The sequence below is a fragment of the Hylobates moloch genome, unplaced genomic scaffold (assembly GCF_009828535.3).
Source record: "Hylobates moloch isolate HMO894 unplaced genomic scaffold, HMol_V3 SCAFFOLD_23, whole genome shotgun sequence".
NCBI lineage: Eukaryota > Metazoa > Chordata > Mammalia > Primates > Hylobatidae > Hylobates > Hylobates moloch.
In genome coordinates, this window is record NW_026652298.1 from 15809100 (window position 1) to 15826171 (window position 17072).

A 17072-nucleotide genomic window follows, 5' to 3' on the forward strand; every position below is an offset into this window, starting at 1 on the left:
ACAGGTTTATTAATAAATAAAGATTCATGATGACAAGTCGTCTGTCCAGGAATGTGGTGTATCTGATGAGATCGGGCACGTTCAGGGTGATACGGCTGTAGAAAAGGAATGTGGTATATCTTATTAGGCCATCGTTGGTGTTTTCGGGAGTATTTTAGCATTTGTTTCATACAGGCTTTATGCAGTTCTTAATTCCTAGAAAGTTTTTTTGTTGTTGCTGTTGGAAATGAGGTATTTTCTTTCATTATGTTTAATTGGAGGTTAGGTTTGTACATAGGAAAGTTATTGATTTCTGTATATTTATTTTTTTAATCCCACTGCCTTACTAATTGGTTATGGTTTTTTAGGTGATTTTCTGTGATTTTCCAGCAGAGGGGTCTTTTGTTTATTTGCTTATAGGTTTTTGGCTTTTGTGAGAATAATGGAAGGCTTAGGATATTATAGATGCAGGCCATGTTTGTATTTTTGAAACAAATACTTTACCCAGGAAAGTCAAAACTTTTATGAACTGAAATTAGACAAAAAGATACATTCAGAAAACGTCACTCTTGTCTCCCTTCCTTCTGCCTTGTTCCCATTCACCCTGTGTAATTGACCAATCGTTTGATTGTCTTTCCTTTGTTTCTCTTTGCAAAATGAGGCAGATACATACTCATTTGGTTTTATTTTCTCCTTATTGCAGTACATAAACAAATCTTGAATATTCAAAAACTATTAAATAGGCTATACCAAATAGTGTTTTATGAGAACATATGGTGGCCTCTGCCAAAATGACTTGTGTATACTTAAGAAACTAACTGGGGTAAGGGTGGGGTAGGTCAGGTTGTAGGACTCATTTATGTTACTTTGCAAACCAGCTTACTGTTAATGCTTATTAACAATGCATTATTTTAGATATCCAGTGTTAGAAAAGGATATTTTGTCAAGAATATAATAGATCTTACAATTTCTTAGAATTTAACTGGCATATCAATATTCTTACAGCAGAAATAAGAAGGATAAAAAGAGAGAAAAAGAAAGGGACAACATCAGTGAAAGAAGAGAGAGAGAACGTTCAACGTCTATGAGAAAGAGTTCTAATGATAGAGATGGGAAGGAGAAGTTGGAGAAGAACAGTACTTCACTTAAAGTAAGCAGCAGTCATTCGGTGTCTGGCACTTGAAATGGTTATTGCATACAAATGGTTTTAGACTGAAAGCTCTTTGGGAAACAGTGTCTTGTACATTGTTGGCATTTTAAAAATATTTAAAATATTTAATTGGTAATTTAAAAAAACTAAAGGTTGAAGAGATAAGAGCCAATTAAAACTAAAAGAACTAAATCCTAATGTGGCATGCAATAAGAAAAATTTAAGAAATCAACAGTAACAAATGTATTTGATTTTATATAGATAGGATTTCTGCCTGATGCCATTTTCCTCAGTTTATGTTTCAACAAATTTGAAAAGACTGTGTAGTTAACATTAGGTTTGTTGGGTTAGAATACCTAATGGAAAACCACATTCCACCAAGTGAGCTTTTTTGTCACTTGGATAAATATTTTAAGTAGTTGTGAATTAAGTTACTTACACTGGTAAAGTATATTTGTATTTGGAAATTTGAATTTTGGAACATCTATCTTACAGTTTTATGTACTATAATACTGATAGAGGATTATCATCATCATCAATAACATTGATAACATTTATTAAGCATTTACGATGTGCCGGGCACTGTTTGTTCTCATTTAACTCTTTTAAATTGAGGGTAGAAATTGGAGTGTTCTTGAACAGCCTTTTCCAGGAGGCATAGTGACTTCCTTTTCTACATTTCCTTATTTTTGCTGCATTGGTTTCCAGATTAAAAATCTATCCTGGCATCCTTGGAAATTATTTCACTCTGTCAATAGATCTGTCTCCGTTTTTCAAGTCTGTCAGCAACATTTACTGAGCACTTGCTTAAAATTTCTGTTCACCAATTCTAATTTAATTTCCATGGATTGTCCATCTTCTATGAGAATACAAAGGGGAAATTGATAGTGTTTGCATATTCGTTTTCTGTGAAAACATAATGGGAGAAAATAATACCCAGTTTTTTAAATTCGCAAAAGATGAAGTTTCACATTTTTGTCGTAATAGCAGGCAGTTCTTGAGGAAAATATTAAATGCATACCTTAATTACTCATTGTAGGAGAAAGAGCACAATAAAGAACCAGATTCAAGTGTAAGCAAAGAAGTAGATGACAAGGATGCACCAAGGACTGAGGAAAACAAAGTACAGCACAATGGGAATTGTCAGCTGAATGAAGAAAACCTCTCTACCAAAACAGAAGCAGTATAGGACCGACAAGTGTACCTCTGCACTCAATGCTGGAATCAAATCCAAAGCTTTTAATTCTCTCAACAAGATGTAAACAGGAAAGAAATCTAGTTGAGCATGAAGACAGGATCTAACAGCTTTTCCAGTTGGTAGATGACTTTGTGGCCATCTTGTTATTGAGTAAGAAAATAAAGCATGGACGTCATGAAAATAACAGATATTACCCAAACTCATCTTCTAAAATCTGTGCATTTCCATGGTGGCTGACACACTTGTCATGTGGTTTGTTAGTGTTTGCCAAGAACCATTGCAAATAAATTGAATATCAAAGATCCAAGTTTGTACTATCCCTAAAGACTGGAGATAAGCATTGGAGGCTCTTTTAAAAAATGCTAGTTACTGAATTTTGTATTGTTTTACTTTTTTTTTATTTCAGTATATACAGTTTGATGATGTGCTTGAAATTGGTGCAAATATATACACACCCTTGTAAGTGCAAAGTATGTAAGAAGTTTTAACATTTACTTCACAGGACTTATGGTGATTGTGTTAAATTCTCACTATTGTGTTTTCTTTTGCTCACTGTTTAGGACAATTTTTCTTTAAAATAGTTTTGCAGATTAAAATTGCTTAAATAAGTGGATTAAAAAACTGACAATGCATGCTACTGTTCTCTTTCAAAAGGAAGAGCAACCGTGTTGAATACTAATAATGATGAATTAGTATTCAGTGTTTAGAATCATTGGGTCTACCCACAAAGTGAGCATTTCTTTTTAAATTTTCTTGACATTTCCAAGCTTATTATGAATAATATTGCAGTGTGTCTTGTCAGCTGTAGGTGGCAAAGGTGCCCTTATAAAAAAGGAAACTGGCTTTTCAAAATGGGCTATGGGAGCACAAGCTGAAGCTTTAGTGCCTTCTACAATGTGGTATACTGTTTTCTAGAATTTTATATGTGCTAGTCATTCTCAATTCATATGGAATCTAGATGGATATTTCATTCATACCCATAGAGAAGTGTGTAAGTGGTATGTCAGAAGAGCTTCTTACTGATTTCACCTAAAATGAGAAGGAAGTCCTGTTTTCAAGAATGACATTAGAGTCATGCAGCTTTGGGACCATCAGTTTTATACTGTGATAATTGAAAATGAAACATGTTCTTATTTTCCTTAAATCGAAGAAAACCCTTTAGTTGTCTACATTGGATGGCCTTATTACCTCTCAATCATCTTTTCATAAATGATGTGCAGAAATTGTACTTAAGGACTTAGGAGTATATGGGAGGTTATTGGTATTATGTTTAAGGATACGTTTACTTGAGTTTAAGATACAGGTCATCCATTATTCTTAGGCTCACTTTTTACAGAAAGTATGCAAATAGTAAAGTGACAGCACTGCTAATGTTTTTCCCCAGTACTATAACTTGTGGTTTCTGAACTCATTATTGTTGTATTTCCAAAAAAGTAATACCTTTAATTAGTGTATTAAAAAATTAAGTATAATTGTTTTAATGCAATCTAATACAATCAGATTACTCAGTTGCCTTACCTCATGGGAAGAGTTACTTTTTTAGATCTAAAAAGCTGAATAGCATGTTAGTTACTTGGTTTCAACTTGAGTTTTCTTTTAATGTTAATAAGATTGAAACTTTAGTTAATTTAGTGGGGAATGGAAAGAGTTGCCCTTGTTGCAAGTAATGAAGCCTGATTTGATTATGAAGCTGCTTAATCACTCTTCATGTGTTCAGAATTACTGTTTGTTTGTTTGTTTGTTTTTCCTTTTTGTCACTGTGTACATTAAAATTTTGGAAGATGCTTTACTATGTAAAGTATAGATGGTCATTTTAATCATTCAGCCATATACGGTTGGCTGGTAAACAGCTTATTCTGATATAAGAATGCTTGGGTGCATATGGAAAGATTGTGAAAGAGTGTGTCTTGCATCAACAGCTGTCTTATTTATGATATATAAGTAGAAATAGAGCAAATGTTGGAATCTGTTATTTTTAGTACCATTTCTTTAATAAAGCTAAGTATTTTAGAGGAATATTTGTTTATGCATTTCAAAAAAGCATTTTAGTTTTATCCTGCTCGTTTTAGTTGGCATAGAGATTGTGACGTGGAGAGTGCGTGTTTGTGTGGTGTCTATAAAGCAAGTCATTTAAGGTAAGAGTGTTTTCTTGTACTCTGGACCTATTACATGTTTTTTTATGTTGGTAATTAACATTTAATTTAGTTCTTGCTGCTAATTATTTTCTTTGCTGATATTTATTCAGCTTTAAAATAATCGTACTATAATCTTGAAACTGATTTGTAAAAACTGAGTAGGAATACAAGAGATTTGGAGGAACAAATCAGATTGTTATTGGGGTTTGACATTTTTTTACATGGGCTTATGGAAGCAAGGCATTCTAGGGTCTGGAGGGATGTTTGTGTGTGTGTGTCCATGTGTGCGCATGCACACGTGTGTATCTGTTTGAGACATACTTTCTCTGTTCACTTAAAAGAGCTCATGTTTTCATTTGTTTATTCTTTCAGGGTATTTTGTTTTTTTCTTTAAGACTTCTTTTTTTTAAATCCCAGGTAGATGTTGTCAGATAAACTTGAGGTAAGGCCAAGAAGACAGACATTTTTTACTTGATACTTTCTGTAATTATCTTTTGTAGCTTGATTATGTAGAGTACCCTCTGTTCCTTAAGTTGTAGTTGCTATTTATCATTGTAGACAAATTCTGTTGCCTTTCAGCAACGTACACTGAACTAGTATCATAAGATGGTGCATCAGTTCATAAGCTAGTGCATCAGTTTTGTGTCAAAACTTTTAAATCCTGAAGTTCTGCAGTTATTGTCTTAGTTATTTTCTATCTAATTAGCTTATAATTGCAAACACTAGTCAGCTTGTGATCTCTGTGTTTCAAGTTCTTCACGAGATTCAGTACCTGCTATGTTGATCTTTGGCAGTGCCAGAGGCTTAAATATTGACATGCTCAATTAAAAATAAACACTGGCGTTTATAATGAAAAGGTTTTTTTGCGGGGGGGGGGCGGTCAAGAGAATTTATTTTGTGATAGTAATAATTTTCAAGACCTTCAGTCATTCCTATGTCTATGTTGCTATCTTTATTTTAAAACTTAGAGCTCTGATCTAACTCCCCTCTCAAGTGAAGATACTGTGTAGATTCAAGAAGTATAATGTAGAGTAATAGGCCTTTAAGTTTTTTTTTCAATCTATTAGAAATAAAGAGCATGATTTAATTATTGTTGAATTAACAATTAAAATGAATCCCTTTGGAGGGATGGCATTGAATAACTTATAATTTCAGTGAATCATTTATGTTTTCATTGGAAGACAAGTATCTGATTTCAACTGGTGCATTATGAAGTAGAGCCATTCCCACAAAGTAAATGTGCAGTGCCCATATGTTTCTTGTGTTTAAATATCTTTTATTTTCACTACATATATATTATTTTCTCATGTTTATTTACTAATGTAATTTTCACTTAAAATTAGATTGTTTATTTTCAAATTTTAAAAGCTAGTGCTCTTAAAAGAGCTAAATTATATTTCTGGAAGCAGGAGTTTAGTATAAATGTAATAAAATTTTAAAATAAAATTGACTTCCCTACTTAATCTTGGGTTTGTGGGTGAGTTTGTTTTTAGTACACTTTTATTGGTGGTTTTGCCTGAAGAGTAATACGTTATTATTATTACTTTTCTTTTTTGAGACAGGGTCTCACTCTGTCACTCAGGCTGGAGTGCAGTGACATGATCATGGCTCACTGCAATCTTGACCTTTCTCGGCATGGATGATCCTCTCACCTCAGCCTCTTGAGTAGCTGGGACCACAGACATGTGCCACCATGCCCAGTTAATTTTAGAATTTTTTTGTAGAGACAGGGTCTTGCCATGTTGCCTAGACTGGTCTCAAACTCCTGGGCTCAAACAGTCTGTCTGCCTCAGCCTTCTAAAGTGCTGAGATTACGTGAGGTACTGCACCTGGCAATAGGTTATTTTAAACGTAAACGCTAAGCCATTTATGACTTTGGTTATATTCAGTCAGTTGGATTTAGTAACTAATAACTAGCTTTCTTCCATTCTAAGGTACTTTTATAGTTTCTAGCGATTAGTTTGTTACAATTAGCTTGTATCAGATATAACATTTCTTAATATAATGTTTATAAAAGGTTTTAAGTCTGTTGCCTGATTTTTAAATTTATATCTAGTTAACATTTTAATTTTAAAATTGCCAACTTTTGGGAGATTTCACATATTTTACCTCTAAATTTTATTTTTCCAGGATTGGTATGGAGGAGTAGTACCTTCTATTCTTGGTTTATTTTTATTTACTAGACATAATTTCTTAACTACATATGTAAGTATAAATTCATAAAAATCACACTGAAAGAATAGGTTGGTTTCAACCATTTTGAGGGTACTGGTAGGTAACACACTGTTGGGGAATAAACTAACGAATCTCTGATTTCTACAATAGATTTAAGTATGAAATTTGAGTATACTGTGTAGCTGTGTAGATCAACTTAATGCTTAAAAAATTACCTCCTTAATGATTAGATTAATAGAACAGTGTTAGATTATCGAGGGAAGAGTTTGGAATGTAAACAAACATGCTGCATAGGTGGTGTTTATTTGTGAGTAGGACTACTTTTAAATGGTACTAGTAAAGATTTATCAAACAATGCTGCTATTATGTTGCTATATTTTTAATAAAATGAAAATCTTAAAATCTTGCCACTGTTGAGTAGTAATTTCAACTATTTCTGAAACAGTTATTTGCATATTTACATCTTATTTCTACAACTGAAAGGTGATAATGGGCTTTTCCAGGGTTCAAGATGACTACCAAAAATGGAAGGTTTTGCATACGGGGCAATCTTTGTGTTTTGGGGCAGTTAACTCCCTTCAAGGCTTTTCATATTAAACATTTTGCAGTATCCAAGTAAGTGATAGCTGCTCTCTGAATCTCCCTTTTCCCCAGCCCCCACAAATTCAGCTTCTTGCTAGGATATTTGTACAATGAAAACTATCACTTTGTCTTTTAACCACAGGTGGAATGCCTTCTCCCATTTATAAGAGGTGTAACTCTCCATTTGGTGAATGAGCTGTGTGCTCATCAGGGTGGTCACTTAGGTAAGACAGCCTATTAGCCTGTTAGTCTAAAAAAAAAAAAAAATTACCTGTTAGATAAATTTAGAATCCTGCATGACCTGATGGCTTAGCTGGCCTAGAGATGTTGAGGCGGTGTATATTGATTTATCTACATAGGCCATCTATCTTAGCTGCCTTCTGTGGCTAAAGGACATGAGCCATTTTGGTTATCTTTTTTTGTTGTTTTCTTGGTGGTTTTTTTTTTTTTTTTTTTAAGACAAAAATCTCGCTCTGTCGCCCAGGCTGGAATGCAGTGGTGCTGTCTTGGCTCACTGCAACCTCCACCTTCCAGGCTCAAGCGATTCTCGTTCCTCAGCCTCCTGAATAGCTGGAACTACAGGTGCCCGACACCATGCCCAGCTAATTTTTGTATTTTTAGTGGAGATGGGGTTTTACCATGTTGGCCAGGCTGGTCTCAAACTTCTGGCCTCAAGTGAGCCTTCCACCTTGGCCTCCCAAAGTGCTGGGATTACAGACGTGAGCCACCGTGCCTGGCTGCCATTTTGGTTTTCAGATATGTTAAACTGCATGTGTAGGGGTGGGAGAGCAGAGGCCTTTAAAATGCACCCCTTGCCAGTAGTGGGTTTGTGTGTGTGGCGTTCTCCACAGGACTTTTTAAAAGCAATGCCAGGTTAGAGTAGGAGCTGCTTTGAACAGCAGACTTCTACCAAATCGTATTTACTTAAGGAGTATCATTATAGTAATTTAGTTTTTATAATTATCATTTGCTTACCTTGGGAAGAACATCTTAAGATTTGCAGAAAAGTATCTCTTTCAAAAAGTATATTACTATATTTAATGTAGTAATAACCACAATTGATTATGAGAGGTGGTAAATGGAATGAATTATGTAGGCATGACCTTCAGTACCATGTTTCCCTCTCTCCTGAGCTTCAGTCACCTTTTCAACTTTCTGACACTAAGAACTCACTAAATATCAGCTATTACAATACTGGGTATCTTACTAGCACCCTAAACTTACCTCGTTCTAAATAAAACATTGAATTTTCAATCCCAAGTGTATGCCTTTCTGTTTATTGTCTTTCACCAGCACTACCATTTTTCTAATTCCACATTGCCATCGTTACAGGCATACATCTTTTTTTTTTTTTTTTTTTTTTTTGAGATGGAGTCTCACTCTGTTGCCCAGGCTGGAGTGCAGTGGTGTAATCTTGGCGCACTGCAACCTTTGCCTCTTAGGCTCAAGCGATTCTCCTGCCTCAGCCTCCCAACTGGCTGGGATTACAGGCACGCACCACCATGCCCGGCTAATTTTTGTATTTTTAGTAGAGATGGGGTTTCGCCATGTTGACAAGGCTGGTCTCAAACTCCTGACCTCTGGTGATACACCCACATTGGTCTCATACTGGGATTAAAGGCATGAGCCACTGGGCCCGGCCGCATACTTCATCTTCTGTGGCACTTTGCAGATACTGTGTTTTTGCAAATTAAAAGTTTGTGACAACCCTGCATTTGGCAAGTCTGTAGGCACCGTTTTTCCAATAGCGTGTGCTGACTTGGTGTCTCTGTCACGTTTTCGTAATTCTTGCAGTATTTCAGACTTTTTCTTATGGTGATCTATGGTCATTGATCTTTGATCTTACCATTGTAATTGATTTGGGACTCCACAAACCGTGCGCATATAAGATAGCAAAGTAATCGAGGAACGTTTGTGTTCTGACTGCTGCACTAACTGGCAGTTCTCCTGTCTCCCCCTCCTCAGGTCTCCTATTCCCTGAAACAGCAATTTCGAAATTAAGCCAATTGATAACCCTATCATGGCCTCTAAGTTTTCAAGGAAAGGACAAAATTTCATGTCTCTCACTTGAAATGAAAAGCTAAAAATGATAAAGCTTACTTAGGAAAGAATGTTGAAAGCCCAGATAGGCTGAAAGCTAAGCCTCTTGTACAATGCAGTTAGCCAGGCATGAAAGCCAAGTTATGAATTTAAAGAAGTTGAAGGAAATTCAGAGTACTACTTTGGTGAACACATGAATGATGAGAGCAAAACAGCCTTATTGCTGCTTTCGGTGGTCTGGATAGAAGACCAAACCAGCCACAATATTTGTTTAAGCCAAAGCCTAATCTAGAGCAAAGCCTCAACTCCAATTCTGTGAGGGCTAAGAGGTGAGGAAGCTGCAGAAGAAAAGTTGTAAGCTAGCAGACGTTAGTTCATGAGGTGAAAGGAAAGAAGCTATCTCTAACAAAAGTGTAAGGTGAAGCAGCAAGTGCTGATGTAAGAAGCTGCAGCAAGTTATCTAGAAGTAGATTTTCTAGAAGCCAAGGTCATTGACGAAGGTGGCTGCATGAAACAGTAGATTTCCAATGTAGATGAAACAGCCTTATATTGGAAGAAGATGCCACCTGGGACTTCCGTAGCTAGAGAGAAGTTAATGCCTGGCTTCAGAGCTTCAAAGCACAGGCTGACTCCTATTAGGAGGTAGTGCAGCTGGTGACTTTTAAGTTGAAGCCAATGCTAATTTATCATTCTGAAAATCCTAGTAGAGTCCTTAAGAATTGTGCTGAGTCTATTCTGCCTGTGCTTTATAAACGGAACAAGGCCTAGATAACACATCAGTTTACAGCATGATTTACTATTTTAAATCCAGTTTTGAGACCTATTGCTCAAAAAAAAATTCCTTTCAGAATATTACTGTTCCTTGACACTCTCCTGATTGCCCAAGAGCTCTGATGGAGATGTACAAGGAGATTAATGCTCTCATGCCTGTACAAACAATATTCATTCTGTAGCCCATGGATCAAGGAGTAATTTTGACTTTCTAGTCTTATTATTTAAGAAATACATTTCATAAGGCTATAGCTGTCATAGATTGCGATTCCTCCGATGGATCTGGGCAAGGTACATTGGAAACCTAGAGAAGAGTTACCATTCCAGATGCCATTAACATTTGTTATTCACAGGAAGAGAACAAAATATCAACAGGAGGCCAGGCGGGGTGGCTCACGCCTGTAATCCTAGCATGTTGGGAGGCTGAGGAGAGTGTATCAGTTGAGGTCAGGAGTTTGAGACCAGCCTGGCCAACATGGCAAAAGCCCATCTCTACTAAAATACAAAAATTAGCCAGACATGATGGGTGCATGCATGTAATCCCAGCTACCAGGAGGCTGAGGCACAAGAATTGCTTGAGCTTGGGAGGTGGAGGTTGCAGTGAGCTGTGATTGTGCCATTACACTCCAGCCTGGGCAACAGAGGGAAACGGTCTTAAAAATAAATAAATAAAAATAAAAAAAAGAGGAGCTTGGAAGAAGTTGCTTCCAACCCTCATGGATGGCTTTGAGGGGCTTAAGACTTCAGTGAAGGACTTCACTGCAGATGTAGAAATAGAGAACTAGAATTAGAAGTGGAGCCTGAAGATGTGACTGACTTGCTGCAATCTCATGATAGAACTTGAAGAGATGAGGAGTTATTTCTTATGGATGAGCAAAGAAAGTGGCTCCTTGAGATGTAATCTACTCCTGGTGAAGATGCTATGAATGTTGTTGAAATGACCACAAAGGATTTAGAATATTACTTAAACTTAATTGATAAAGCAGTGGCAGGGTTTGTGAAAGGATTGACTCAAATTTTAAAAGTACTACATGGGTAAAATGCTGTCAGACAGCATCAGATGCTACAGAGAAATCTGTGAAAGGAAGAGTCAATGTGGCAAACTTTATTATTTTAAGAATTTGCTACAGCTACCTCAGCCTTCACCAGTCACTACCCTGATTTATTAGCGATTACCAACATCAAGGCAAGACCCTCTACCAGCAAAAAGATTATGACCCACTGAAGGCTTAGACAATCGCTAGCATTTTTTAAGCAGTATTTTAAATTAAGGTATGTACACTTTTTTAGATAATAGTGGTATTGCACACTCAATAGGCCATAGTTATAAAACATAACTTTTAAATGCACTAGGAAACCAAAGAATTTATGTGACTTGCTTTATTGTGATACTTACTTTATTATGGTGGCCTGGAACTGAACCCCTAATATCCCTGAGAATGCTTGCAACTTCCGTCTTGTCCCTACCCTCAGTCATATCCGCTAAGTCCTCCCAATTGTGCATTTCCTCTGGAATATCTTAAGTATGCCCTTGTATGATTTTAGTTACATGGAATAGAATCACTCTAGTAGAAAAGTAACTGTAGTATTAGAATTGTCATTTTCCTTTTAGTCTGTTTTTGTAGCCTAGTAATTGGTCTTCCAACCCCAGACCTTTTTCAAATTCATTTCAACGTATGTTGCCACTTGATTAAATGTATTTAAATTGGTCTGAGTTTTTCTGTAATTTCGTTCTGGTTTTGGTATAAGGGTCATGCTTGCCTAATAGAATGAGTTGGAAAGTAATTCCTTCCTCTTCACTTTTCTGAAGGAATTTGTGTCAAATTGTTAAGGTAGAATACCTCAAAAAAGCCAACCTGAGCCTGGAATAGTCTTTCACACTACAAATTCAGTGTTAAAACTAGATTGAGAGTTATTCATGCTATTTATTCTTAAATTCATGCTATTTATTCTTATTATTTGTTTTGTTTTAGAGTAGGGGTCTCACTGTGTGGCCCAGGCGGGTCTCAAACTCCTGAGCTCAAGAGATCCTCCTCCTTCAGCCTCCTGAGTAGGTGGGACTACATGCACACATCCCCATGCTTGGCCCTTGTTCATGTATTCTTAAATGAGCATTGATGTTGTGTATCTTTAATGAAATTTGTCTATTTTATCTAACTTGTCAACTTTATTGCCATGAAGTTATTCATGATACTTCCTTATGACCTTTTAATACATGTGAGATCTATAACGATGTCCTCTCTCACTCGTAATATCGTTAACTTGTGTCTTCCTCTCTTTTTATTCTGATCAATCTAGCTAGAGGTTTATCAATTTATTTTCTCAAATAATCAGATTTCACTGTCATCAATTTTTCTTTTTTAGTTCACTGATTTCTGCTCTTTATTATTTATTTTCTTTTTCTTCTTTTGGATTTAGTTTGCCCTCTTTTCCTAGTTTAAAATGTGAACTGGAGTCATTGACTTCAGACCTTTCTTTTCTAATATATGTATTTAGTGCTATACATTTCCTTCAAAGCACTGCTTTAGCTGTATTCTAACAAATTTTGCTATGTTGTATTTTCATTTTCATTGAGTTCAAAATACTTCATAATTTTCCCTTAGATTTTGTCTTTGATCCATGGGTTATTGAAATGTGTGTTAATTAGTGTCCAAATATTTGGGAATTTTCAAAGATCTTTCTGTAACTGATTTCTAACTTAATTTCATCATGGTTAGGACACATCATTTGTATGATTTAATTCCTTTGAAATTATCTGAGACATGTTTTATGGTCCACAAATAATCCACTTTGGTGTTTTGCATGCACTTGAAAAGAATGTGTCTTGCTTTCGTTGAGTGAAGTAATCTGTAATACCAGTTAGGTCATGTTCGTTGATAGTGGTGTTCAAGTCTTCTATATACTTAATAATTTTCAGTCTGCTTTTTCTATCAATTCAAAGTCTTGAAATTTCCAACTGGATTGTAGATTGTTTTATTTCTTTTAGTTCTGTTTCTTTTTAATTTTTAATATTTATGGGGTTCATAGTAGGTGTATATATTTATGGGCTATATGAGATGTTTTGATATAGGCATACAATGTGTAATAATCACATCAGAGTAAATGGGGTATCCATCACCTCAAGCATTTATCCTTTGTGTTACAAACAATCCAGATATACTCTTTTACTTATTTAAAAATGTACAATTAAATTATTATTGACTATAGTGACTGTTGTGCTATCAAATACTAGATCTTATTCATTCTTTCTATTTTTTTTGTACCCATTAACCATCCCCACACTTCCCCTCTACCCACCTGACTACCCTTCCCAGCCTCTGGTAACCATCCTTCTACTTTCTGTCTCCATGAGTTCAATTGCTTTTATTTTTAGCTCCCACAAATAAGTGAGAACATGTGAAGCTTGTCTTTCTTTTTTTTGAGATGGAGTCTCACTCTGTTACACAGGTTGGAGTGCAGTGGTGCAATCTCGGGTCACTGCAACCTCTGCCTCCCAGGTTGAAGCGATTCTCCTGCCTCAGCCTCCCGAGTAGCTGGGATTACAGGCATTGCCATCTTGCCCAGCTAATTTTTGTATTTTTAGTAGAGATGGGGTTTCACCATATTGGCCGGGCTGGTCTTGAACTCCTGAACTCAGGTGATCCACCTGCCTCAGCCTCCCAAAGTGCTGGGATTACAGGTGTGAGCCACCACACCTGACTGGAAGCTTGTCTTTCTGTGCCTGACTTATTTCACTTAATATAATGACCTCCAGTTCCTTCTATGTTGTCACAAATGACAGGATCTCATTCTTTTTTATGGCTGAATAGTACTGCATTGTGTATATGTACCACATTTTCTTTATCCATTAGTCTCTTGATGAACACTTAGGTGGTTTCCAAATCTTGGCTATGGTGAATAATGCTGCAATAAACATGGGAATGCAGATACCTCTTCGATGTACTGATTTCTTTTCTTTTTGGTGCATACCTAGCAGTGGGATTGCTGGATTGTATGGTAGCTCTATTTTTAGGTTTTTTTGTGTGTGTTTTTGTTTTTTTTTTTTTTTTTATGGAGTCTTGCTCTGTCCCCCAGGCTCGAGTGCAGTGGCATGATCTCGGCTCACTGCAACCTCCTTCTCCCAGGTTCAATTGATTCTCTTCCCCCAGCCTGTCAAGTAGCTGGGACTACAGGCAAGTGCTACCACGCCTGGCTAATTTTTGTATTTTTGCTAGAGACAGAGTTTTGCCATGTTGGCCAGGCTAGTCTGAAGCTCCTGACCTCAGGTGATCCACCTGTCTTGGCCTCCCAAAGTGCTGGGATTATAGGCGTGAGCCACTATTTTTAGTTTTTTGAGAAACCTCCACACTGTTCTCCGTAGTGATTGTACTAATTTAAACTTCCACCAACAGTGTATGAGGGTTCCCGTTTCTCCACATCCTCGCCATTTGTAACTGCCTGTCTTTTGGATAAAAGCCATTTTAACTGGGGCGAGATGAAATCTCATGGTAGGTTGATCATCTCTGATGATCAATGATGTTGAGTACTTTCTTTCTTCCTTTTTTCTTTTTTATTACATCACAGTTCTGTAGGTCAGAGTTAAAGAAGGCTTGCCTGGGTTCTCTGCTTAAGGTCCCACAAGGCTGAAGTCAAGATGTCAGACAAGGTAGGCTCTTAGCTGGAGGCTCTGGGGATGAATCCAGTTCCATGCCCATTCAGGTTTGGGACAGATTTCGATTCCCACATCCTTCCTAGTTGTCAGCTGAGAACTGTTTTCAGCTTCTAAAGGTTACTCATATTCTTCTCAAATTCCCCTCTTCCATTTTCGAGCCAACAGCTTACGTCAGATTCTTCTCTTGCTTAGAATCTGTCTAACTTCCTTTTCTGCCACTGGCCAGAGCAAATTCTCTTTTAATGGGGGCATGTGATTTAATTGGTCCCAACTGGATAATCTCTTCTTTGGTTAACCCAAAGTCAACTGATTTAGTAATATTAATTACATCTAAAAAAATTCCCTTTTTGTCATGTAACATAACATAATCATGGGAATGGAACTAATCATATTCATAATTCAAAGAGAGGAGAATATACAAGGGCAAGGGTCATTGGGGGGTCATTCTTAGAATTCTGCCTACCCCAAGTGAGGAAGTGGGAGGACTCAAGTGACTCTTGGGATTTATGGTTAAGGTATTTGGGTGGATGATGGGGCCACTCAGTGAGGTAGGGAAATCCAGGGCAAGAAGTAGAGTCGGTCATTCATTCATTCATTCACTGACAGGATCTTTCTCTGTCACCCAGGCAGAAGGGCAGTGGCATGATCCTAGCTCACGGCAGCTTCAAACTCTGGGGCTCAAGTGATCCTTTTGCTTCAGCCTCCCAAGTAGCTGGGACTACAAGCGTGTCCCACCACACCTGACTGTGGGGTTTAGATGTGTTGAACTTGGGGTACCTTGCTACATCTAAGTGGAGACTCCAGAAGGTAGTGGTAGATATAGACCTGGAGCTCAGAAGAGAGGTCTGGGCTAGAGATACAGATTTAGGAGTAATTTTCAAACAATGATAGTTAAAATCAGGCAAGTAGATGAGCTCACCAAGGGTGCATGTGAGAAACTGTCCAAGGAAAAGACCCTGTAGACATTTGCATTAAATGGATGGGTAGGAATAGGAGCCTGGGAATTGTTAGAACCATGGAGAACTAGATGACGATGCATCACGAGAATGCTAACAGGCAGTTGTGGGCAGCTGTGTCTGTTTCAAATAAAGATTTAGGATGGTAAATCAATCAAATCCAGATGATTCGAATAGTCCTTTTTGCTGGGAACAGAAAGCAAAATGTTGAGCAACTTTTCATACACCTGTTTGTCATTTGTATGTCTTCTTTTGAGAAATGTCTATTCAGATCTTCTGCCCATTTTTAAATTGGATTATTAGATTTCTTTTTCCTATAGAGTTGTTTGAGCTCCTTGTATATTCTGGTTATAAATCCCTTGTCAGATGGATAGTTTGTAAATATCTTCTCCCATTCTGTGGGTAGTCTCTTCACTTTGTTGATTGTTCCATTTGCCAGGCAGATGCTTTTTAACTTGATAATTACATTTGTCCATCTTTGCTTTGGTTGCCTGTGCTTGTGGGGTATTACTCAATAAATCTTTGCCCACTCCAATGTCCTGGAGAGGTTCTCCAGTGTTTTCTTTTAGTAGTTTCATAGTTTGAGATTTCAGATTTAAGTTTTTTTTTTTTTTTTTTTTTTTTTGAGAAGGAGTCTTGTTCTTTCACCCAGGCTGGAGTGCAGTGGCGCGATCTCGGCTCACTGCAGGCTCCGCCCCCCGGGGTTCACGCCATTCTCCTGCCTCAGCCTCCCGAGTAGCTGGGACTACAGGCACCCGCCACCTCACTCGGCTAATTTTTTGTATTTTTAATAGAGACGGGGTTTCACCATGTTACCCAGGATGGTCTCGATCTCCTGACCTCGTGATCCGCCCACCTCGGCCTCCCAAAGTGCTGGGGTTACAGGCGTGAGCCACCGTGCCCGGCCTTCAGATTTAAGTTTTTAATTTGTTTTGATTTTTGTATATGATGAGAGGTAGGGGTCTAGTTTTATTCTTATCCAATTTTCCTAGCACCATTTAATGAGGGCTTATGCTTTCCTGAATGTATGTTTTAGGCACCTTTGTCAAAAATGAATTCACTGTAGATGTATAGATTTTCTTGTGGGTTCTCTATTCTGTTCCATTGGTCTGTGTGTCTGTCTTTATGCCAGTACCATGCTATTTTGGTTACTATAGGTCTGTAGTGTAATTTGAAGTCAGGTAATATGATTCCTCCAGCTTTGTTCTTTTTGCTCAGGATAGCTTTGGCTATTCTGTGTCTTTTGTGATTCCATATAAACTTTAGGATTCTTTTTTTCTGTTTCTGTGAAGACTGTCATTGGTATTTTGATAGGGATTGCATGAAATCTATAGATTGCTTTGGGCAGTATGGACATTTTAACAATATTGATTCTTCCAATCCATGAACATGAGGTATCTTTTCATCTTTTTGTGTGTCTTCAATTTCTTTGATC

General features: G+C 37.1%; 1 protein-coding gene across 5 annotated transcripts in view; it reads left to right on the forward strand.

Moving 5' to 3' along the window:
* The window catches only part of SREK1 (splicing regulatory glutamic acid and lysine rich protein 1), a 36888-nt gene extending 32769 nt beyond the window's left edge, over window positions 1-4119 (forward strand). For 4 of the 5 annotated variants that reach the window (XM_032144580.3, XM_032144583.2, XM_058433886.1 and 1 more), the window contains 2 exons: window positions 985-1129; window positions 2169-4119. In XM_032144580.3, coding sequence (XP_032000471.1) covers window positions 985-1129; window positions 2169-2318 — 295 coding nt within the window. In that variant the 3' untranslated portion in view covers window positions 2319-4119. The remainder of the gene's footprint in view (window positions 1-984; window positions 1130-2168) is intronic. The other variant, XM_032144581.2, reaches the window with a different exon arrangement.
* Window positions 4120-17072: the final 12953 nt, after the last annotated feature.